Consider the following 23339-nt stretch of genomic DNA (forward strand, 5'->3'; position numbering starts at 1 on the left):
CTCACAGAACTGTGTTGCAGAAGGCTGTAAGGAGAGACTTGACAGCCTATCAAAGACAGCGTCTCTGCATGAAAAGCAGCATGCAATACTAATTTGATTTATGGTTAGATTGAGAATATATGCATTACAATTTTCTGTACAAGTGTTTTAAGATACAATTCAAATTTAAGTATGCTTTCTAATATTAATTTACTGAATTACAAAGTTATAGTATTAATTTCCTTCATGAAAGAAAAATGTCCCACACCACACCCGCCATCAAACATTTTCTATGCTGCTTTCACACAACATAAAATATTTTTAAACACTGAAAAATCAAGGTAGCGGAAAATAATCAGTAATATTTTTATCAGTAGTCATTCACAGAATGTTTCATGAATCTTAATTGACATTCATCAAATGGGCAAAATAAAGTATTTTTCACTTGTTCTCAAAATACTAGCAAAACTAAGCAAACTGTTCTTATCCTTACAAAAATCTGTAATTTAATATGGTATGTACACTACCTATAAGAAAGGAAAGTTTCTGCTTAAGCAATAATCCCAAATGGAAGGGTAAGGGTACATGCTGGAAGCCATAATGGTTGAAGGGGTTGGGAAATACACAGCTGAGGACAGAACAACCCTTACCCTCTTATTCTAGGCTAGGAATGACTTGCCCATGAGTGTTAGTTTGTGTTTCAAGATCCATGGAACTGTAATAATTTAGTACAGAAACGTCATTTATCAGGTGGTTATATACTTTACATTGCTATATACTATTAGAACACACAAAGTGACAACCGAGACCTTTGCTTTTCTCTGCACACCACCACTGGTACTCTAGCATGGAAATCTGCATCAACTTCCGTAAAAGATTCTAAGTGGGAAAAAGAAAGAGAAGAAGCCACATTAAGGATGGTGTTGACAAAAAAATACATTAAACTGGATGCAACTAGAGGAGTACAGGCAGAATTTCAGCTTCTAATACAATGACGGATACTGAGAAAAATAAAGTACAGGTGATTTAAATGTTTCACATGTGATGGGAGGGATATGGTCTATACAATATGCACTGTTAGGAAAATACTGAGAAAAAACAAAACTTTTGAAAATTCATATATACATAGTAAGTATAATTAAGGAGATATATTTTGTAAGAGCTGGCTTCAGTAATTCATGCATACAGAAAGACCTACAATACCTATGGAGCAATATTAGTGTGAAAAATAAAAAAACAGACTGTTACATCACTACTATACAGAAAGAAATTTTTTTCTCTGGTTATCTGACAGTTTTATGTAAATGTAAAACAGGCTTGCCTACATGATGCAATGTCCTTTTGCTATGCTTTTTCTATCTTTTTCTTCTTATTCTTTACATAATTTTCCAAATATGATTCAGCTGTTAGCCACCCTAGTCCTTTCTCTTAGTGGTATTGATTGATCCAAAACTGGACTAATTTTTTGATACCTCACAGTTTCACTGGGCCAGATGGGAAGGAAACTTTCAAACAACTTTAGATACTTAACTCAAAAGTTCTGAAATGAAAAGATTTTTGTGATGTTATTTAGCCAACTGGACACCTAATTTCACTTGAATTATCTTGCTTTTGCCACTAGGGTACCTCTAATACCTAATGCTCTATCCCTGTATCTTCTCACTCACAGAAAAGACTCGGCACAACACACTAATGCAAATATTACTTGCTTTTGTGATACAATAGTGATCCTAACCTCTTATGAGATTTGGATCTTCTTCCTCTTATCAGACTTAAAAATAATCCCATTGTCAAAGACCATAATGGTCCAGACAATAAAATGCACATACAATGATAGTGAGGGTACCACTGAGAAAATCTAGGTCAGTAAATATGCATGTTTTGAACCATATGGTCTGGTTCCCAAACTGTGGGCATAAAGCAAGGCAAGAAAGCAGCAAAGCTATTTTTTACAATGTGCATTTTAGAATACAATTTTCCCCGTCCAATATTTTCATTTTTTTTCTTGCCGGCATATGCTTGAATTGGTTTGAGTAAGTGCATTTTTTAAAAGATTCTTAACTTTACTTCCTTGTATTAATGCTCAGTTACATTCATTACCTGAAAAAATCCCCCATGTGTCCACATGCAGTCATCTGTACACAGCCATCACCTACACTGACAGACATGTGCAGGTGACTTCAGGGAAAGAGACCAACATTTGAAAGTACATTACTGAGTTTCTGTTGCATATTATAGAACTTAGGCTGCTTTCTGTGGATAATGGCTAATAGCTAATAAAGCAGGCTGGGGAGGGCAGCAGAGTCTACCCCACATGTAGTGACATCTTCACTTACAATCCTGAAGAAAGCCTCCCACTAGGAATTTCTCACATCACCAAAAATAGGAGAACTTCAGCCCTCATAACACTGAATACCAAACCAAAACTAATTCTGCTAATGTATGCTTTTCTGCAGTATTATTCAGACTCATATCTTTCTAAAAAATAGAATAGCACATGGTGTACCTATTCAGCAGAGATGAAATTCAACAATACTAAGCAGTAATAGTTTAGTGAAATTGAGAAGGAAGCAATTGTTTCTTACCACTGTTCTGAAGACTTTCTTGCACAAGTAAGAGAACATCTGGTTGAGTCATCTGTCAATAAAAGGAATAAAACTGTTTTTGTATCAGCCACCTGTCAAGAAGGTGATTTTCTGCAACTCAAATTTAAAACCAGCTCTATGTGTACTTCACTATCATTAAGTTGTATGAAAAGGAACAGGAGGTCTGCTTGCTTTGAAGGAAAAGAAAATAATCCTAGAGTAATTGTTACTAAAGTTATTTTTATCTCTATCTCAAAGACTTGGTTGTGGTAAGAAAACTCCCACCAACAGCATTACTGTTCCAGTGTGCTTAAATATTATTGCATTCCAACACAGTGGACTTACATCATGTAAAAGACTGACTTACAGGTTTTTAAAATTATATGCACGTTATGAACTTAGACTATTCTTTGTTTCCTAAAGGAATTGTTAAATTCTTACAATGGGACTGCCAAATCAATTACAACAGGAGTAAGTTTAAATATGGAATCAAGTCCCTAATTCCTTTTCAGTGTTCATGCACAAAGATGCATAAAAACAATTAACATGACAAATAAAAACTTTAAATTACTCCACATATAAATAACATAATATGGTTTCACAGCTCAAATACAACCTAGTAGTCAAAATGAGCACAAGTGAATGCATCAATACAAAACCAGGATCAGTACCAAAACAAGATCACAGAAGTGTCATTTATTCCAGCTGTTAGAGAATATAAATAATCATCTGTCTCACAGGACTGCTACAGTACAGATGTTTTACGTGTTTTCAGAAGAAGTTTCAATAAAACACAAAGGTGTATTACACTGACTGATGACTACAGTTCTGTGAAGAAAGGAATGTTATTTTAAGACCAGACCAGCTCTGTTTTACCAATGGGCTTTAAGAAAAAAATTTATTACCACACTATAAAATATATTTAAAATATACTCTACGTGAAGATGTGAACATTCAAACCCACTAACATATACTTAATAAAATGGCCTTACTTACATTGGCAGGAAACTGGGTATCTATGTTTATGTCTGAAGTTTTGAAACCAAATCTGCTATAGGAGGAGCCATACAATCTTAATGAACACTCTGCAACAAAAAAAAATTATACTTCATTTACACTGTGCCTAACTCTAAGTCTGTAGCTACTTACAGTATTGTTAACAGATCTTAAACCTACACATGGTTTTGACAAGCACAGGTAAAGAAGGATGGTCTTCAATGGCCCAGAACTGTTACTAAATCCTGCCTTCCATGCTGTCATTGGGTAAAGGCTTATCATGAAGGTCAAATCCTTCCCACATCCTTTTCATATCCACTTTTTACTACAGGCCTGTTTGGGTCATGAACACCATTGTAATTTAATTCTGAAACAGGTTCATATTGGTACATCAAGTTGTTCAACAGACTAGTAACTAAACATGCTGTTTTACAATTTGGACAGCCAAGGTTTTTAATTTGGTTTTCATTTCATAAGCTGTCTGGGATTTTTTTTTTGCTTAGGTTATTTTTTTGTTTGTTCAATTTTTGTTGTTATTTTGTTTTTAATAAGTTGGCATATCTAACACTTAAATTGCAAATTATACCTGGCAATTTTTGACGCAGCAAGTTTTCCATCATTGTTTTAATGTTAAGCCTTTCTTCTAGATCTTCATTATTTAAGCCAAACTCTTGCACGACATTTTCAATAGCAACACCAATAGCTTGTATCTGGGAAGGTGTTGGAGGAGGAAGAGCAGCCAGTTGTTTTTCTTCTTGCTTTTCCTTTGAAGGTAACAAGACCAATGTTTTAATGAGTTTCCTGAGTTGCTTAACATGCTAAAATGAATGCCAACAACTCATCCCAAGTAATACCACTACTACAAATTTTCCAGGTAATGTAGATAATTGGAAGCAATAAAGAATCTGATACTCCAGGAGGCTTCAGTAATATTCAGAGATATATATACACATGTATTTGGCATGTCTAAAAAAAATCACCGATTCTTTCATCACCTATGAAGTGTGAAAAGGTAGGAGCTATAGAGGAAGAACCAGATAATCTGTGTAAGACGTATTTTTGTCTACTTCAAGCAGAGAAAGTAGAAGACATTTTTTAAAAAGGCAAAATTGATGTTATGCTGGAAGTTATTTTGATGCTGATGCTCAAAACAAACCTATTTCCTTTGCATATAAACAAGTCTCTAAGACTCCACAAGTGCTTAATTTTTACAGTATTTCTGAACTGAAGCATTCATTTTGACGTACAGATTATAATTTCTAATTCTCCCATACCAACTATATTTGCCAATTCCTACTCATTGTAAAGTCCACGTGCCAAGCTTACTGTTTTCACCAGCATCACTACGTAACAGTTTTTAAAAGGATTGAAACGTGGTAAAAACGAAATGTGGAACAGCTTTAAAAGCAGTGCAGTTTTATTGTCATTAATGGGTTAAAAAGGTCTCATTAAACTGCAGATGATACTTGGGCTTAACTCACCTTTAGGCTTTTCTTGTGTCTTTTTTCTTTAATATGCTTATGAGCAAAAGCCACCGACTCTATCAAAACATCACACAGTTTGCAGGTGTATTTTGCTGATGGGTAGTTTCGAGGTTGCTAAAATAAAGACAGTAAAAAACCTCCATAAATATATGAAGGTATTACTTTCACTTCACTCAATACCCTTGCTAAATTCAATGGACTAACTCTGAAATCTACACCCACTCACTTTAGCTTCCTTCACTCCATATTTGCCATCAAAAAGTCTGAACATCAAATATAATGCCAGAAGAATTATACCATGTCAATCACACTCCCCCACCTTATCTTTTACAGAAGAAAATACCCAATGCTCATGGAAGATTTTAATTGAACAAACAACTACTCCAGCATTTTAATTAAGATCTGATGTCATTCCATGAACTAAAGGAGAAACCATTTTTTGAGCTTGAAGAGTTATCAATTATTGTAGCAAAAAGCCCTCTTGTTTTTACAATTAATTAACAGCAATATCATTACTTAAATTCTGTAACTAATCTTTCTAGCTACAATCAGAGATATTGCTCAAAGAGTATCCTCTGCAATGTATTTATATTCATGAAAAGTAGGAGAGGTCTATCTATACAAGTAAAGATAGCAGCACCTTCTTCAGTCTATCAATGTAGTCTCGCTTCAATCGCTCTTCAGCTTGCTGCAGCCCCAGAAGTTCTTTTGCTGACAGCACGGATTCATCTATGACTGGACCTTCCACTTCATCATGATCATACTCATCTTTTCTAGTTCTTCTTGATCTTCTTGGTTTTCTAAGCTTCTTCATTTCTTATAAAGAGTTATGAGAGCAAACGCATCAAATAACTGCAGAGTGCCACACAGCATTAAAAAAAAAAACATTTCCTTAATTAACATGTTACTTATATGAGAATCAAAGAAGGCACAATTCACCTACCTGGTATGGTTTCACAATTTGTTCTGTGCAAGTATGATAATAATAAGTGTATATTGGTATCACAGCCTATAGCGTCTTTGTCCCAAACTATAAATAAATCAATTGATTTGTTCCACTGAAGAAAATAACCTTACTTAGATACCTTTGTTAAAACTGGCAAAAAAATAGAACTAAATACAAGAGATATTCCTGTACGCTATTATACTGAAAAGACAGAATATATCCAAAGATTTCAGGACACCTGGTTAGGCTTTGGTAGACAAATAAGCTAGACTACAAGTATGACAGAATTAAAAAGTGTAAGCCAATCTGAATGACTTGTAAGACCTAGCAGCACCCTGATATGGCACTGTTGTGGTTTAGCTCACATATGACAACTTATTAACAAGGGATTACTACCGTAATAATGTCATTTCAGTTTTCTGTCTTTCAGTCCAGTAATAATGTCTTTCAGTTAAAGCAGTATATGGACCAATACTACTTTCACAATATTAAATAAACAAGTGAAAAACAGTAAGCACCACTGCTGGCTACAGAGACTAAAGAATGGACCTGCTACATATGCGCACATTGCTTAATAAAGCTGTAAAACTGTCATAATAATAATAATGCTTTAAAAGCTTGTTGTGTTTACAGCAAAAGCTCTGGAAAAAAATAATGTAAGTATCACTTCTACTTTTAAGCAAATTTTATCATAGTTTTGAAGCAGAAGCTGCTATTGGTCCAAAGCCAATACCTATGAAAATCCTCTCAGGAATAAATATACACATCAGATTTTCACACCTTGCCTTTCATTTGTACAGCTATACAGGATGTCCTGATGCCTGGAATTTCTTTTTTTCTAAGAAAGTTTGCGCAACTTCCTCAGACTCCCAAACTTTTATCATAGCATGAGGCTTTAATTTATAATAATTCTAAAAGGCCAAAAAAACCCCCAGATAAACTGCAATTCCAAATACATTTACATAATTTCTTTCCTGCGACCATAATTTTTGTCTCTAATAATTGACAAAGGGAAGCAACAGAGTTGTGTATTTGTGACCAGTTATTTGCTTCAGTTCACTGAGCAGCATGCACATGTAAGTGGTGTATACAGTACCAGGACAAAAATGGTAATATAATTTCTTTCTTTCAGCAGCAGCACAAGTTTAAGCTGCAATAAAGACAATTTAGGCCTAATAGGCTGTAGGAGCAGTACTCCAAAGGAATCTCCAGGGAGCAGAAACAGAAGTCTGAGCTTCTGAGCGTTCCCTATATCCTCCATTTTTGCGCCATCACTTCTGCTCAAATTAGTAAGATGTGACACATCTTATGTTTGACCACATTTTAACTAATCAGTGTAGATAGAACCGGGAGGTGTAATAATGTTTTCACAGAACAGCCTATGACAACTGCCTACTTATCAATTATTTCTGTAGCCAACAAGTAACTTAAAAATATTTACAAATTAAATAAATACTTCTAATATTTGGTAGGTACTGTAGTAACAATCTAATTATAGGTTAATGGTTAAATAAAGTACTAAAGAACAGTGTCTCAGAGGCTGGGTAAACTTCTTCATGAGCGACAATAAAAAAGACATGAAGTCTTAATGAAAAGGACAACTGCTCAAAATAATGCAAGAAGAAACATTTTTAGTAATTTTGCTACTTGACACAGAACTTCTGAAGGGACCTCAAGAAGTAAGCTATTCCACTCCTGTGCTTCATAGCAGGATGAAACAAACTCTGTCAAATCTGAGCGGTGCTCAGCTAAACTGTTCTTAAAGGCCTTCAAGTATCTTTTCCATGAGCTGCCCAGACAAGCTCTCCAAAATTTCCCTAGTTTTGCCTTTAAGAACCTTGCCCTTTAGTCCTTATCTGAACCTTTCCTGCTCAATTTTACACCCATTGCTTTGTGTCCCATCTACTGGAAAGAAATAATACAGTTTACTACATCAGCTTTTTACTGCCTTCCTAGACAGAGGAAGATTGTTACTGTGCCTCCCTATCCTTTTTCATTTTGCAGAAAGATTGGGCATTGTTCACAGCTTGAATAATTTCCGTTTCCTAAATGTCTTCACAACCTTCTTGGTTTTCTTTGCACAGCTTCCATTTTATTCATACAAGTGGGGTGCCAAAACTGGATGAAGTACTGCAACTGAGTTTACAGAAGACTCAGAAAAAGTGGTACTTTGGACTGTGAGTCTTTTATTCATGCCTCAAAATTCCATGATAATGACACATTATCATCTTCTGATTCACTATCATTTCAGCTCCTCCCCTGAAAAAATTACTTTATAGTAACTTTTCCTCCTTTATTTGCACAGTTGATATTCCTACTTAAACAATTGCATTTACACATCCTTTGTATTTCATCCTATATGTAGGTCATTCCTCTGATTGTGCAAAGTTATTTTAATTGACCTTCCTGCTTTTCTGCATTCCATTCCTACTGGCTCCACAGCATATTCAATTTTCAGAGCATACAATTAATAGGTCTGCTGTCTTCATTCATCATTAGACTAGTATAACAAACATTGAATGGAATAAAATCCTCACTCACTAGACACTCGTTCACTACTTTCTTTAACTGACAAAATCCTTAGAGTTTCTGAGTATAGTTACCTATTTAGCTCTGCAAGTCTCTCACATTAATTTAATCCACACACTTTTCCACTAGCTTACTAACAGAACTGTCACATAAGAGTATCTAAAGTAGTACAGTACTAGTACAAGCAATATCTACCAACTGCCTTTCCCATGTCCACGGGGGACTGATGGCTATTTTAAATAAATAAATTAGGGCTTAGCATACCTTTTCCTTAACAAATGCCTACGTACTGCTTCTTACCTTTATTACCTTTCAAATACTTATAGCATATTATTTGCTCCAAAACTGATTCCCAAGATTTAAGCTGCATGCCAATTATTTTAAGAGACACTTGTCCTTTCCTGCAATCAGTAGCTCACTTCCCTTAACTTCTCAGTATGATTGCCAGTGGTTCCAAAAATCTATTTCAGTGAGTTCCTCAAATTTCATAGAAATTACATCCAGTAAACTGAAGAAAAAACTTGTGAAAATACTCTGCTCTCTCCTCATGTGAAACTGAGTTGTGTGCAGCTTAATTCTAACAATGAGAGACACTGGGCACCTGTTCGTAGTTTATCTTTTTAGTGACAGCTAGTATCAAGGGAAAGGATATTTAATTCCTGGACTTCCTGGTATCAACCAGTAACAGCTCTTCTTCTCAGCAGAGGATCTGATCACTACTGTCTTTGGCTCCCACTCTTATATGAAATAAGACAGGTTTCTTGTCAACTGGCACTCCACGTTAGCAGCACCACACACAAGTTATATTCTCTATACTCTCTATATCCTTCTTCTGCTTTACTTGCATTCAATTAAAACATTACAGTATCGATCACTTCACCCTCCCTTAGGCTGTTCTTCCTGACATTTCAATGCTTTGTGTTTGTACTCTGATTATTAGTACCAACTGCTCACAGGGAACTTAAATATGTATGAAGAACAAGACTTGTGTTACTGCTGTACTCAGCTCCCACAATACTGACACTGTGTTGCTTTCAATCTTCATTAAGACACATCATTAAAGACCTCATTGGTAGCTCCAAAAATCTTACCCTATTATCAGCATAACTGAAAGACCTCTTACCAGCCTTGACAGATTCCATCAAACTGTAAAGATAAAACAACAAACAGGGATACTACAGAGATGATGCAATCTATTTACTCCTACCACTCACAGGCTGAACAAAGTTTTATAAAACAAATTCTGTATTATTTTCTGTAACAATTCATCTGAAGTGCTACAACTACAGTTTACAACACCTGAGAGCACATAACCACTTTCTTGATTTAATAGTGAATCTTGAAATTTTACTTTTCATTGACACACGTAGGAAGCTACTTTACTATGTAAAAACATAGAAACATGGAAAACATGGAAACGTGATTACCAGAACTTCCTTTCTGCATGTCTGGCACATCCTTGCTCATTAAATCTTCCTGAAGCTGTCGTCTTACATTTCTGTTTCCAGCACTTTCCACCTCGTGGAAAGAGTCCTTTCTTGTCCTGCCATGCCCAGGAACCCAGGCAGCAGAACCGTACTCTCTCCAGGTGTCAGAAGTACCATGGTGGTCATCAGATACCCACTTCTTTATTTGGTCTCTTTGGATATCATTTAACTTTGACCCTTGACTGTAAGTTGTGTTTTTAAGTGAATTTGGGCTACTCAAAACACTCCGTGGCCCTCTCCTGGGACTGCTTCCATAACGACCTGGAGTTCCCTTTTTCTTTTGCAGGCTGGTATCTATTTTATTGCTATATCCACTTCCATATTCATCCATGACTTGGTAGTCTTTCTGTAAGGAACTTTCTTTCAATTCTTCTTGATGCAAAATTTCCTGTTCCTTATTTTGTTTGGCAAAGCAAGGTTTTGCAGCATCTCCCATGGTTATTGCTGTTCAACTTAGTGATCTTCACCTAGAAATCAAAAAGTTAAAAGCTGTATTTTAAAATCAATCAAGAAATAAACACTGGGTATTAATTGCTATGGAAATCTCAACAATCAAAGCCTTGGCTTGAACCAAGGCAAGAAAAGGCAGTCCAAAACTCAGCTAGGTCTCTTCTCGCTGTATTTCTTAACACTTACAGGTGGTTCATAAAATGCAGAGATAGCCCATGGCTTTTCCAGGCACTAAAGTCTAGATGCCTTTAGGATAGATACAAATTTTTAAGAGTCTACATCAGTCTCAGCTCAGTACAGTAAAGCTTTGAAAGAATGGTTAAGGAGGCAAAAACAAGGATAGCCACAAGGCCATTTCATATATCAGAGTAATCCTCTTTGACCACAGTAGACATGTTCACCGTGTTAAGAACGAAATTCGTGATCATACGAGGACACAGAGATGCAGAAGCCAAGTTGCAATCTAGCTATCAGGCAAGTATGATATAATGACTTAGAAACAATGTGCACTCTGCATTTTAGTCCGACCACCTGTGTGAGGTCTCACATTACTCAGTATTAAGCACTCCTATTTCATATTATTTTAGCATTGTCTGAAACATCTGGACCACTGAGTTGATTGCATACCCACCCCCCTTTCCTTGGTTACCTCCATGCTCTTACTGCAAAACACTTCCACAGAGTTCTGTCTTCAGTGTTGCCAGTAAGCCATGTGGATTGTGAAAGGGGAACTACAGGAAAAGACTGTATAAAACATGTTAAGTGCAGTGGTCTCCTCAACACTGAATATTTTTTGATTTAAATACAGACACATACAACCAAACAGAAAACACTTTCTCTTTCAAAATATATGAAGGTGCTTAAGGATGCAGATAAAGCTGTAAGGAGATATAAAGAGTGTTTTCAAGCACCTAAACATCACAAAATGCCCTTCTGTTGCCATTAATATGGGAGTAGGGTACCTGATTTTTTATTTTTTTCTTTTTTTAAAGTTCTGCAGGCCACAAAGGCACTCTTAAGCACCTCAGTGTCTGCATTTTATAGGCCTGAGGCTTTTAGTGTTTATGCCTCTCTTGAGATGAAGATAGTTTTTTGGTCCCACACAAGCAACAAAACAAATAGGATTCTTGTCCTAAAGACCATAATTCTCACCCAGCTATGTGTATCTCTGAAAATGCAGCTGCTCCAGCTAAGAGTGCAAAGAAAAAGTTTCAAACGCACAAAGTGCACTTGCTTCCTATTTTAGACAAGAAATGCTGTCAAACCCGAGTTTCAGAGTGACCTAAACCCAGCCTGTCTCAGTTATCCCAAGAAGCAACGCCCACACCCTGCCGCCAGGCTGGATGACGACACCTCTCTGCATTGGAAGGAAGCAGAAAAGCCAAAGTTTACATTCGCCCCCGGCTCCCAGCCGCGACTGGAGGTGCGAGCCTGGCGTGGTCAGGGGGCTGCCCTGCGGGTCAGCGGCACCGCAGATCGCCCGGACACGGCCGCTTGCGGGGCCAGCCCCATCAGGCAGGGCCGGCCAAGCTGCCAGCGGGATGCAGGCGCAGGTGTGAGGATATCGGCGCAGGAAACACACTGCGTGGGCCAGAGCTCCCTTGCCCCCGCGCCGCAGCTCCCGGCTCGCTCCTCCTCGCCTTCGCACAGGCTAACGAAGGGCCCCAGCCCCCTCCTGCCGACCCCCGACCGCGGTGGAGGGACTGTGGCGCAGCATAACCCAAACCTGCCGCCTCAGCCGGACACAGCCCCCGAGCAGAGGGGCGCGGCAGGGCCAGGCAGGGAGTGAGAGGTGTAGAGAGCGGGAGAGGGAGGCAAAGGGGCGGGCGAGGGGAACAGGACGGCGGTGGACACCGCCCGCCGCCGGGAAAGGCCTCGCCCTGCCGCCCGCCGCCGAGAGAAGGGCACTCACCGCCCGCTACCGCCGGCCCGCCCGCCGCCCAGGGCTCGCCATTGTGGCGCGACGGAAGCGGCGCTGCTCCCTCGGCGCGCCCGAGTCGCGCGCGTCTTCCGGCAGCGCGGGCCCGCCCTCCCTCCGCGCCCGGCGGGGCGGGACGGGACGGGGCGGCGGGGACGGGGACACGGCCCGGCTCTGCGTGGGCTCCAACAGCGTGCCTGGCCGGAAACCGAGGTGTCAAGTAGACCATGGTGCGTATGGTCTTTGCTTAAACCTCCTGTCGTGGTGGCTCGACCACCTCCCTGGGGAGGCCGTTGCCACGTCTGATCACCTTTTCTGTGAAGAAACTACTCGTGATGTACGACCTGAGCATCCCTTGTTGCAGCAGGAGGCTCTGCCCTATTGTCCTGTCACCTGGTGCCTGTGAAAAGAGGCCGGCCCCCACCTGCTGCACCCTCCTTTCGGGCAGATGTGGCAAACAAAAAGGGCTCAGCTGACTCTGCTCTGGGCTGGACCCCCAGCTCCCTCAGCCGCTCCTCACAGGACTTGTGCTCCGGACCCTAGCCCAGCTCTGTTGCTCTTCTCTGGACATGCTCCAGGACCTCAGTGCCCTTGCAGTGAGGACGCCAAATACGAACACAAGATTTGAGGGGCACCCTCACCAGTGCTCAGTCCAGGGGGACAATCACTGCCCTGGTCCTGCTGGCCATGCTGTTGCTGATACAGGCCAGGAAGGCATTGATATTGTTGGTCATTGAAGAGGTGAATCATACATGTTGCAGTCGTCTCCCTAATTTACTGGCTTGTTGAGCAGGGTCTCTTTCTACCGTGCTTTTGCATTCATACTTATGGAAGAGAGGGACTCTTAATAAACCTTATGAGGTAGTCCTCATAAGAATTCACATTCCCATTCCAGTTCAGATTTCCTGAGCAAAATGTGTACAAGCATATAGGTTTTGAAGATAGGTAGATAGCAGACACTTCCCAGAATGGTTCATGGTACCTTTCCAAGACAGCAACTTACAGCCTAGTACTTCTCATTAACAGTGGAAAGATACTTTTGATTTCCCCTCTATTACCCTTTCCTGATAAGGCGCTTTCTGGAAAGGGCCTGGCATGGAAGTATATCGTATCTTACCAAAACAATTCCTGTAAGCAGGTGCGGCTGCGGTACCAAACATGAAAATGTTTCTGAACCCTGCCTTGCCTCCTTCTTCCATAAAACTGTTGAGTGGCTGCAGGCTCAAGATGTTTCGTATCATATTAACTGTGGTGAGTCAAACAATCTTGGGTGTGATGAAAGCTTCTTACTAGTGCAGCCATGCAAGACTGTCTAAAGTTGGTGTCAACTTTATGAAACTAAAATTCCTGTAGTTTTTATAAAATTTAGTGATTTGCATTTAAATTTCAATTAGATGGATAACTGTATGCTCAAATACTAGCATTTTCTATGATCAGACAAAAATAAGAGAAAATTAGCTAAAAGTGTCTAAACACACATGCTGCTTGCTTGGAAAGCCTAAATTTTGATCAGCTGAGATTTTTTTCTAAATAGGTAGCATGAAGATGTAATTAGTCAATGTGTGTGAGAAAAAGTTAATTTAGCATGGGAAATGCAAATATACTGAAATGGGATAGATAACTAGCAGATCTGGCTAAATTTATCAGTAATAAAATAAGAGAGAGAGATTGAGAAATGGTAAAAGAGTTCAAATCACTAAATCAAGTAAGATCAGCCAGATGCATATAAATGATAAGAATGATGTTAAAGAACAAACTGAAGCCAGGGTCTCTATATGGGGCTGGAACAGAGCAACGCAGATACAACCGATGTGGTTAAAACAGACGTTCTCCTCTTTATTTGCAAAATGGCTGGTTTTATACAGTGCAGAATAATTTACAGTTGCAGGTGCATTCTTATTGGCATTCAGTGTGAATAAGTATGTAAACTATCTCAGTTTAAGGCAGCTACTGTATCTTCACTCTAATTGTCCTATGCAGTCTATGCCCACACCTTAACCTAATTTCTACCTGCGCCACAAGTTTATTTACTTCTACGCAGGCCAAAATCTGAGGCCCAGTTTGGGATAGCTCAAATCTCATTCCACAGCACATCGTGCCCACGATCTCTAAGAAATTCAGTTACAACAAACACAGTATTGGGCATCACAAAATCATATTTTATTTTTGAAGAAAGGTAGTCTGGAATTTTTTGAGTGCTGATCTTGACTCTGCTGCAGACATTTTGTTCTACAGTTTGAGCAAACAAGTATTTTATATATCTTTTAAATAACTTCTGTTTTGTGTTGCTGTTGTAGAAAAGATACGGTTTTCCTTTATGAAAACTTGTTCACCAAAGAATAAACAATTGTATTTTTCTGTGGTTTTGTGAGACAAACTGAGACAGTTTGGGATTATGCCTGTGCCGTGTTTGTGCTAATGGGGATGGGATTGCCCAGGCACAGAAGTGGTAGGGAGCAGAGGCAGGTAGACTCCTGTTTTGACTGTGACTCAGACAGCTCTCACCCCATACCTGCTTTGTCACCTCAGCATTTTACTGTTGGGACACTCTCCATCTTGGGAAGCTAATAAGCTACTAGAAGCACTGACAATGTTGCTGTTTGTCTTCATCAGTGAAAGACTGCATCACTTGCTGATAAATCAGTAAGCCTGTCTGCTAGATAATTTATGGTGAGATTTTCTGGAAGACAGTGGATCTGGCCATTTACACTCAAAAAGGACTTGGCCAAATGTGGTGTCGTTTTCCAACTTCTTATGCATCTCCAGACTACTTGCTGGCAGGGTAGTAGAGGAGCAGAAAAGGCCTTGATGTTAAGTGCTACTCAGCAGAAACTAAAAGATCTCTGTATTACCAAAACTTTTTTTGAGCATACATCCAAAACATTGTCCCCATACCAGCTACCATGAAGAAATCTAGCTCCACCCCAGCCCAAATTAGAACATTCTCCACCAATTTTATTCTATATAATTTATGTCGTGTTAAGATCCCACCTTATCAAATATCTGCTCCCCTTTCAAATGTTTGTGAAATGTCCATAATTATCACAAAATGCTCACTGTGTTTATTTGGTGTGACTTTGTGCTCCATCTGTCATGGTGGTCACTCAGGATGGGAGAAGTAGTGTGTTTCATGAAGTCATTTGGCACCGAAGGCAGCGCTGGTCAGGTCACTGCTGCACTCACAGTGCGTATGGAAAATCACACTGTGGAAAGCCAGTGTCCACAAAGCAGACAGAGGAGTCCTGCAGCTTTATTTGAATAAAGGGAAAGAGTCCACTGGGGCGTACCCCCATCGGGTTTCTCTCTGGAGGCTTTACAGGATGCAGCCTCCTTTTGTCCTAAATTCCCAGCCACATGTTGCCCTCTCTCTATCCCCATTGACTGAGGAACGAGAAAGGTACAGGATTCCTGAACTGCTTACTACATATTCTCCCCCTGAACCTGTCATTTTCCTCCAGAAGTCAGAAGTTCAGGCTATCTGGGTTCTGCAATACACTTGGTCCAGACCCATTTGTCTGTAACCCTGAAATTCAAGAATCAATCTATCTGGGTTGTGTAACAAACCTGCTGCTTGAAGTTAGCAGACACATTAAGACCCATTTCAAAGACATGAGCACTCATATCCTCAGCCATCAAATTGTTTGCAAAGACATTAGCACACATCTTTTCCTGTCAACTGCTTCTTATGATGTTCATCATTGATTCAGGTAGTTTCTGCTGTAGGGCTTTCTGTAACACCCAGCTCAAATCACGTTTTACAACAATTTAAAAGTACATGCATTACATTCTCCACCCCTGGTCCTTTTGGACTAGGCTGTAAATTTTAACATGACAATGAATTCTGCTCTTGTCTCTAGCTCTACTAGCAGCAACAAATTTTTGCTATAATAGCTTTAATAGGTGGCAGCCATAGGAGTGGTGATATACAGTGTTGAGTAACACTGCTATCGTACAACTCAAATAGTGAATTATTTTCACTCAGGATTAAATCACCTTGAGGTACACATTGCACTTGCCCATCTTTCTGTGTTTACCAAGTACAACCAGGTCCTTGAGGAAAAACCATCCCATGAATAGGTTTACCCTTTCCTGAAGAAGGAATAATGCTTTCTTTAAGTCAGTTTCTCCTAGGTACTGTTTGGCTCTTTTCTTCCACAGTACACAGAGACCTTGATTTGCAGGGCTGGGTGCAGTGGCAGATACTCTAATGTTTAACAAGCCAAGTGGCTTCTGCTAAATGTATTTCACAGTGGCTGAATGTATGTCCTGATTACAGGAGAATGCCAGTTCACCACTATGTGGGTGTTACCAAACTGAGTGCTCTACTGCCCTCTTTGCACCATTTCTGACAACTGATAATGGTGTTTTGCAGGAGATTCCCGGTGCACACCTGGCACCTCAGGCTACAAGTTGTGTGTTAAATGAGGTAAGGGAGAAGAGCCAAACCCTGTGAGAAGGGGAGTATTTCTTTTTCTTCACAAGTGACTCTGCAGTGCTAACTCCTCCTGGGGAAGCACCAGCACAGTCCCAGCAATCCTGAGGGGGTCATCTCTGCCAATGGCCATAATGGATTCAATGGCACTAGCAGAATAGGCATCTACAATGACTCAAAGTATTTCATCATTCCATTGTGAAACTGCCTGCCCTGGGGGAGGTACTTAGCATTCCCACCTGAATCTGACTGTATAATCTTGGTGATTGGAGACTTGAGACCCCTACTACACCTGGATGGATCCAGAGGAGGACCAGCACTTTTGACTGCAACCATCACTTCAACACGACTGCAATCACCACTCGACCACCACTTGGCCAACAAGTCAGCTGTAGTCTGACTTTATGGGTCTAAGCCAGTTTCAGTGTGTATTATTGCATTATTGTAATCTTTCTATTAAATTCTAACTTGGACCTGAAATCTCTCTCAAGGTAATTGTGCGGACTTCATTTCTCCCACCAGTTTACTTTCAAACCAGACAAATGTCCCAATACCTTTTGCTTAGTTTTTAACAGCCATTCAGCTTTCCTGGAGGCTGGTGCATAACAGGGAATGTGATCACCTGGTTGATGATGTGCCCCTTGGCCAGGCTACAAGTTTGCTTCAGGAATGAGTCGTTTCAGTCACCAACACACTTGCTCTTTAAGGCCCAAAACAATAATCCAAGCAGTGGCATGGGTCACAGGGTATGTTTCTAACCATTCAGTAGTCACTTCCATCACTGTAAGCAGATGGTGATTGCCATGGCAAGTTCATGGTATCCTGATAAAATCAGTCTGCCAAGCTTCCCTGTGTTGATATTTCAGCCATCATCTTCAATATCAAAAAGGCTTTAGCTCTTGGCCTATTTAATTATGGTGTTATGGGTGCAGACAATTGGTCTGAACTTAGGCTTCAGGCTTTGCCAGTGTCTGTGTAAAAGGCAGGCGAGCAACTTTCTCATTCTGACCTGAGAAAATCTTAAGGAGGAATTCAAACCAATTTTAGGAAGTGAGAAACCATCCACAAGTGGTGTTTTTCTAACATGTTTACTGGCAAAAGGTGTTTACAAAAAGGTGTACACTCTGATGACCAATCATGTTCTTTGTACCGAACTACTCTGTAAAAAGAGAATTTAGAAGAATAAAGTTTGCTCTCATTTTACCATCATCTAGAGACTCATGTTGTTATTTTTGTGCCGTCAAAAAATCATAACAATGATGCACTCTTTGCACTGATGGATAACCTGTGCACTGACATCAGCGATCAAGTTAGCATGCCTATTTGCATGTTTCTTCTCTTTCTACATGTTCTAATATATATATCATATCAATCATATCATATCATATCATATCATATCATATCATATCATATATATCATATCATATCATATCATATCATATCATATCATATCATATCATATCATATCATATCATATCATATCATATCATATCATATGTGATAGTTCACCCCTATATTCCCAGTCCAGATCCATCTGAGTTACTTCCATTTTAGTAGCCTGGTCCACCCACTTGTTGTTTTGAGGTTCTTCAACGGCAGACTCTTTGCTACGTGAACATTTACGTGATGTACTTTTACAGCTGGGTTCACAACATTGCTGAGCAGCAATATCTCACTGCAATTCAGCAGCTCAGATGGGTTTACTTCTGCTCTGCCACCTGCTCTGCTTTCACTGTTGTAGCCACTGCTGGAGCATTTGCCACAATCCATGAGTCAGTGCAGAGATAAAGTACTGGTCAGTTTTCTCTTTCAGTAGTGTCTAAAGCCAGCTGGAGTGCTTTCTCTTCTGCAGGCTGACTCAGTTTACCTTGTCTATCAGCAGTTTCTGCAACTTAATGTATAGCACAATAGCTTTCTACCTTTAATATTTTCCCATAACATGACAGGATCTCTCAGTAAACAAGGCTTATTGGTTCATTTCCTGGTAACTTATTATACAGTGGGGTCTCTTAGGTATGACTCACTTTCTCTAGTGACCCTCCAAAATTTCTGCCCTCTGTCCACTCCAAGATCACTTCCAGGATTCCTGGGTAGTTAAGGCTTCCCATGAGAACCCATTGGGTTATCAGTGTGACTCAGTCATGTCACATCAATTGCATGATGTGTAGAGGGGATTTTCCTTTTGAGCATTCAGAACAGCATGGATGATCAAAATTATGCCAGAAGTTGCTATGCTTCATTACCAATTAGTGGCTAGAATTGAATTATAGACTGCTAGTATTTATTTTTCAGCTGGAGTGCAATGCTCTTCAGATCCTCGATATGCCTGGCTTCAAAACTGTAGGGGTCAACTGTGAGTCTCTTTGAGAGCTTTCTGCCAGAGACTCCACATAGGGCCATTAACCATGGCTGAGGTATAAAATACATTTTTAACATCTTGTCCTCTTCAGACTGGCCCAAGTGGTAATGCTTGAACTGCCTCCTACTGGAGCTGTGTAAAGGCTTACTGCTGCTCAGAGCTCCATTCAAAGTTGTTTTTTGTATGTGTCACATGATAGAGAGGGCTTGTAATCAGACTGTAACCCAGAATATGCATTTTCCAGAAACCCGCAAAATCCAAGAGTTTGTGTTCCTTTTTTGTTAGTTGGTGAAATCATAGCCAATATGGGATGGATATATGATCACATCCATTGAGACATGATGATGCCTATCTTGCTTTTTTATTCCTGCAAACTGGATTTCCTATGCAAGTACTTTGACCTTACTTTGTTTCACAGCAAAACTTGCTTTCAAGAGAATTGGCATTAATGTTGTCCCCTTGTCATAGGTTTCCTTGTCTGTGTTGCCCCACAAAATGATGCCATTAATACACTCCCAGTCTTCAGAAGCCTCATTTTCTGTGAGCTCAGTCTGGATCTATCCGCAACAACTGGTAGGCTTATGTTTCTACCCTTGGAGCAGTCGATTCCAAATGTACTGGATACCCCTCCTTGTGAAAACAAATTGTGGCCTGGATTCTGCTGTCAAAGGGATCAATAAAAATGGATTAGTGATATCAGTGATTGTATACCCTTTGGCTGCCTTTTGACCCCAGTTCCCACTGGAGTTCTAGTATGTCTGATAGGGCACCATGCAGTGGCAGTGTGGCATCATTCAAGACATGGCTGTCCACTGTTAGACTGCACTTTCTGTTACATTTTTGCTCTGACCTAGAGAGGGACTTAATGAAAGGTGAATTAGTCTTATTGATGACTCCTTGACCCTCCAGTCACTGCACCAGGTTATGTATGGGAACCACAGGGTCTTCATCGGTTTGGTACTGTAGCTGATGCATTGTCTTAAGACCTGCTCTTATCTAACACGAAGCAACCCCACAATGGAAGGATCCTCTGAATGACCAGGCAAGCTAGACAGCTGTTAATCTTCTCTGTACTCAAGGCAGCTATACCAAAAGCTCACCAGTACCCTTTGGGGTCCTTGAAATACTCGCTGCTTTAGACTCCTGTGGGGCTGATGTTACAGGCCATCGAATGCATACAGTCCATTAAGACCAGTTGTCCTCTCTCTGGCTGAAGGCAAGGCCTCTCTATTCCCACCTGATTTTTGTAACTGCAAAACAGAAGTCCTTTAATCAAGGTCAAAAGTACAACCAACCCTTCTACTCCCTGGCTCAACAGACACAGGGACAGTAATTGTCCTGGGTGAATGCCTTCTGGTTGTTGCTTTTCCTTCCAATACCCCTAATCTCCAAGTAGGTTTAGTGTCCCACTTACACATATCCCCCTCTTATCATGCAGGAGGAACTACAGGGTTGCATGCTTTGTGTGATAGTGTGGGTATACTGGTACCCTCTCCCTTGAACAATAAAAGAATCTCAGAATCCACAGAATCTTTGTACTTGGAAAAGACCTTTCAGAAAGTTAAGTCTAATTGTCAATCCCGTACCGCTGTGTTCACCACTAAATCATGTCACATCTACATATATTTTAGATACTTCTGGGGGTGGTGACTCCACCACTTCTTTGGGCAGCCCATTCCAGTGCTTGACCACCCTTTTAGTGAAGCAGTTTTTCCCACTATCCAGTAAAAACCTCTCCCAGTACAACTTGAGGCCATTTCCTCTTGTCCTATCCTGCTGTTACCTGAGAAAAGAGACCAACCTTCATCTGGCTACACCCTCCTTCAGGCAGTTGTAGAGAGTCATAAGGTCCACCCTGACCCTCTCTTTTTCCAGACTAAGGACCCTCAGGTCCCTCAGCTGCTCCTTATAGGACTTGTGCTCTGGACCTTTCACCAGCTCCTTTGCTCTTCTCTGGACAAGCTCCAGCATCTCAATGCCTTTCTTGCAGTGAGGGGCCCAAAACTGGGCACAGTACTCTAGATGCAGCATCACCAGTGTCAGTATAGAGGGAGAATCACTGCCTTGGTCTTGCTGGCCACACCATTCCTGATACAAACCATGAACCATTGGCTTTCTTGGCCACTTGGGCATGGTCTACCTCATGTTTAGCCAGCTGTTGACGGGGAGCCCCAGATTCTTTTCCACCAGGGAGCTTTCCAGCCTTTCTGCCCCAAGCCTGTAGCAGTGAATATGATTGTTGTGACCCAAGGGCAGGACCCAGCACTTCGTGTTACTGAACCTCATACAGCTGACCTCAAGGCATGACCCAGCCAGTCCAGATCCTTCTGTAGAGCTGTCTAGTCTTTCACCAAATCAACTGTCCCACCCAGCTTGGTGTCATCTGGGGACTGACTGAGGGTGCACTTAATCTCCTCATCCAAATAATTGATGCAGACATTAAATAGAACTGGCCCTGACACTGAGCCTTGGGGAGCCCAATGTAACAGGATGCAAGCTGGATATGACTCTACTCACAAACACTTGGTGGGCCCAGCCAGTTCTTAATGCAGTGAACAGTGCACCTATCTAAGACATCAGCCAGACTGCTTTGGGAAATGGTTAAAGTCTTTACTGAAGTCCATAGACAGCCACAGCTCTTCTCTCATCCTAAGTGCATCACCTCTTCATAGAAGGAGATAAGGTTGGTCAAGCTACACCTTAATACAGAAGGAGAGCAGAACAAAATCCTGCATGTCTTAGAAGTTAAAACCACTGCTGTCTGCAAACCCCACACATTTCAGATTGATATCTGCTCACTAGATGGCAGCAGATTCAAAAATTTGCTGAAAAATTACAGCTTAAGTCACCCATGAACACATAATATAAAGACATGCTTTTGCAATGAAATAAAAGTGCAATAATAAAACATGATAAAAAACGTAGCTGGTCTGGATAAGGACAATGCATGGTCGGGGAGAAATGGGAGCACAGACTTCAGACTGGTCCATTAAGTAGAGTATTTTGCTACAATTTCTGTACAATATCTGCTTTACCTGCCCTCCCAGGCTGAGATTTCTGCCATTCCTCTGGATCACTAGATTACAGCTAGCATGTGTATGCTTTCCTGTGCCTCATCCGAGAGCTTTGTGTCAGCAGAATCTAAGAGAATATATTTGAATAATTCCCCATTCTGTGAAAGACTTTCTTATTATTCTAATGGTGTTTCAGTGAATAATTTCTTTACTCTGAAGTACAGAGACTGTATAAAACAGGCAGGTGAAACATATTTAGCTAACTATCATGATCTTAAAAAGCCGTAGTAGACCTCTATATCTGATCTTTTCCTCAGAACTGAGTCAGTTCCCTCATATAGAAAACATGCCTGTATCTGTTATAAAATTAAGAATTTGAGAAATAAAAGTCCTGGTGAAAAATCTCATAGCTTGAGAGGCTAACACCTTCTGTTGGTGTAGATAGAGTTGGAAGATGTCTGTCCAGGGACATGGATCTGTAAACTTCAGTGTAGTTCCAAAGGTTTGCCAATACTACTGTCACAGAACTGCAGAAAGGCTGAGTTTGGAGGGTTTGTCTTGAGATTCCCTGGTCTATAAATCTCTGACAAGCAGAGCAACCTGGAGCAAGTTACATAGGAACACATCCAGTTGGATTTTGAGTATCTCAAGGGATTGAGATGCTGTGGCCTCTCTGGGAAACCTGTGTCAGACTTCAACTGTCTTCACAGTAAAAAATATTTTCAGATGAGATTTAGTATTTTAATTTGTGCTCATGATCACTTGTCCTGTTGGTGGGCATCATGGAAGAGAGTTCTGTCATCTCTGCACTAAAACATTTTGTACTTATGAGATACCTTTGAGTAGCTCATAAGTACACAATGGTATCTCTGATGAGATACCTTTGAGTCTTCTACAGAGGAAGAAGCCAGCATTCTCACGCTCTTCCTGTATGAAAAATGCTGCAGTCCTTTCATCATCTTTGTGTCCCTCTGTAGGACTGGCTTCAGTCTGCTCATGCTTCTTTTTGTTCTGAGGAGCCCAGAACTGGGCTGAGCCTTGATATATCTCACCAAGGCTTTGTGGAGTGAAAGGATCATGTCCCTCAAACTGCATGCAATGTTCTTCCCAGAGGCTGCTGACACTTTTTGCTTCAAATTGTTGGTTTATAGTCAATTTAG

General features: G+C 40.4%; 2 protein-coding genes across 4 annotated transcripts in view; one reads left to right on the top strand and one right to left on the bottom strand.

Moving 5' to 3' along the window:
• The window catches only part of TUT7 (terminal uridylyl transferase 7), a 32316-nt gene extending 19846 nt beyond the window's left edge, over positions 1–12470 (bottom strand). The window contains exons 1-9 of one of the 3 annotated variants that reach the window (XM_063422358.1): positions 12369–12458; positions 11106–11200; positions 9947–10473; positions 5685–5860; positions 5042–5158; positions 4147–4324; positions 3561–3649; positions 2565–2616; positions 789–858 (exon numbers count right to left, since the gene is read on the bottom strand). In XM_063422358.1, coding sequence (XP_063278428.1) covers positions 789–858; positions 2565–2616; positions 3561–3649; positions 4147–4324; positions 5042–5158; positions 5685–5860; positions 9947–10442 — 1178 coding nt within the window. In that variant the 5' untranslated portion in view covers positions 10443–10473; positions 11106–11200; positions 12369–12458. Of the gene's footprint in view, positions 1–788; positions 859–2564; positions 2617–3560; positions 3650–4146; positions 4325–5041; positions 5159–5684; positions 5897–9946; positions 10474–11105; positions 11201–12368 lie in introns of those variants that run through there. The other 2 variants (XM_063422359.1, XM_063422360.1) reach the window with 2 other exon arrangements.
• LOC134564521 (uncharacterized) lies at positions 10850–18002 on the top strand. The gene is made up of 5 exons (XM_063423416.1): positions 10850–10930; positions 11703–12009; positions 12125–12604; positions 13513–13625; positions 16747–18002. Exons 1-5 carry the CDS (start codon positions 10850–10852, stop codon positions 16825–16827), a joined length of 1062 nt encoding a protein of 353 aa, XP_063279486.1. The 3' UTR covers positions 16828–18002.
• The last annotated feature ends 5337 nt before the right edge of the window (positions 18003–23339 follow it).

The sequence above is a fragment of the Prinia subflava genome, chromosome Z, assembly GCF_021018805.1.
Source record: "Prinia subflava isolate CZ2003 ecotype Zambia chromosome Z, Cam_Psub_1.2, whole genome shotgun sequence".
In the NCBI taxonomy this organism is placed as follows: domain Eukaryota; kingdom Metazoa; phylum Chordata; class Aves; order Passeriformes; family Cisticolidae; genus Prinia; species Prinia subflava.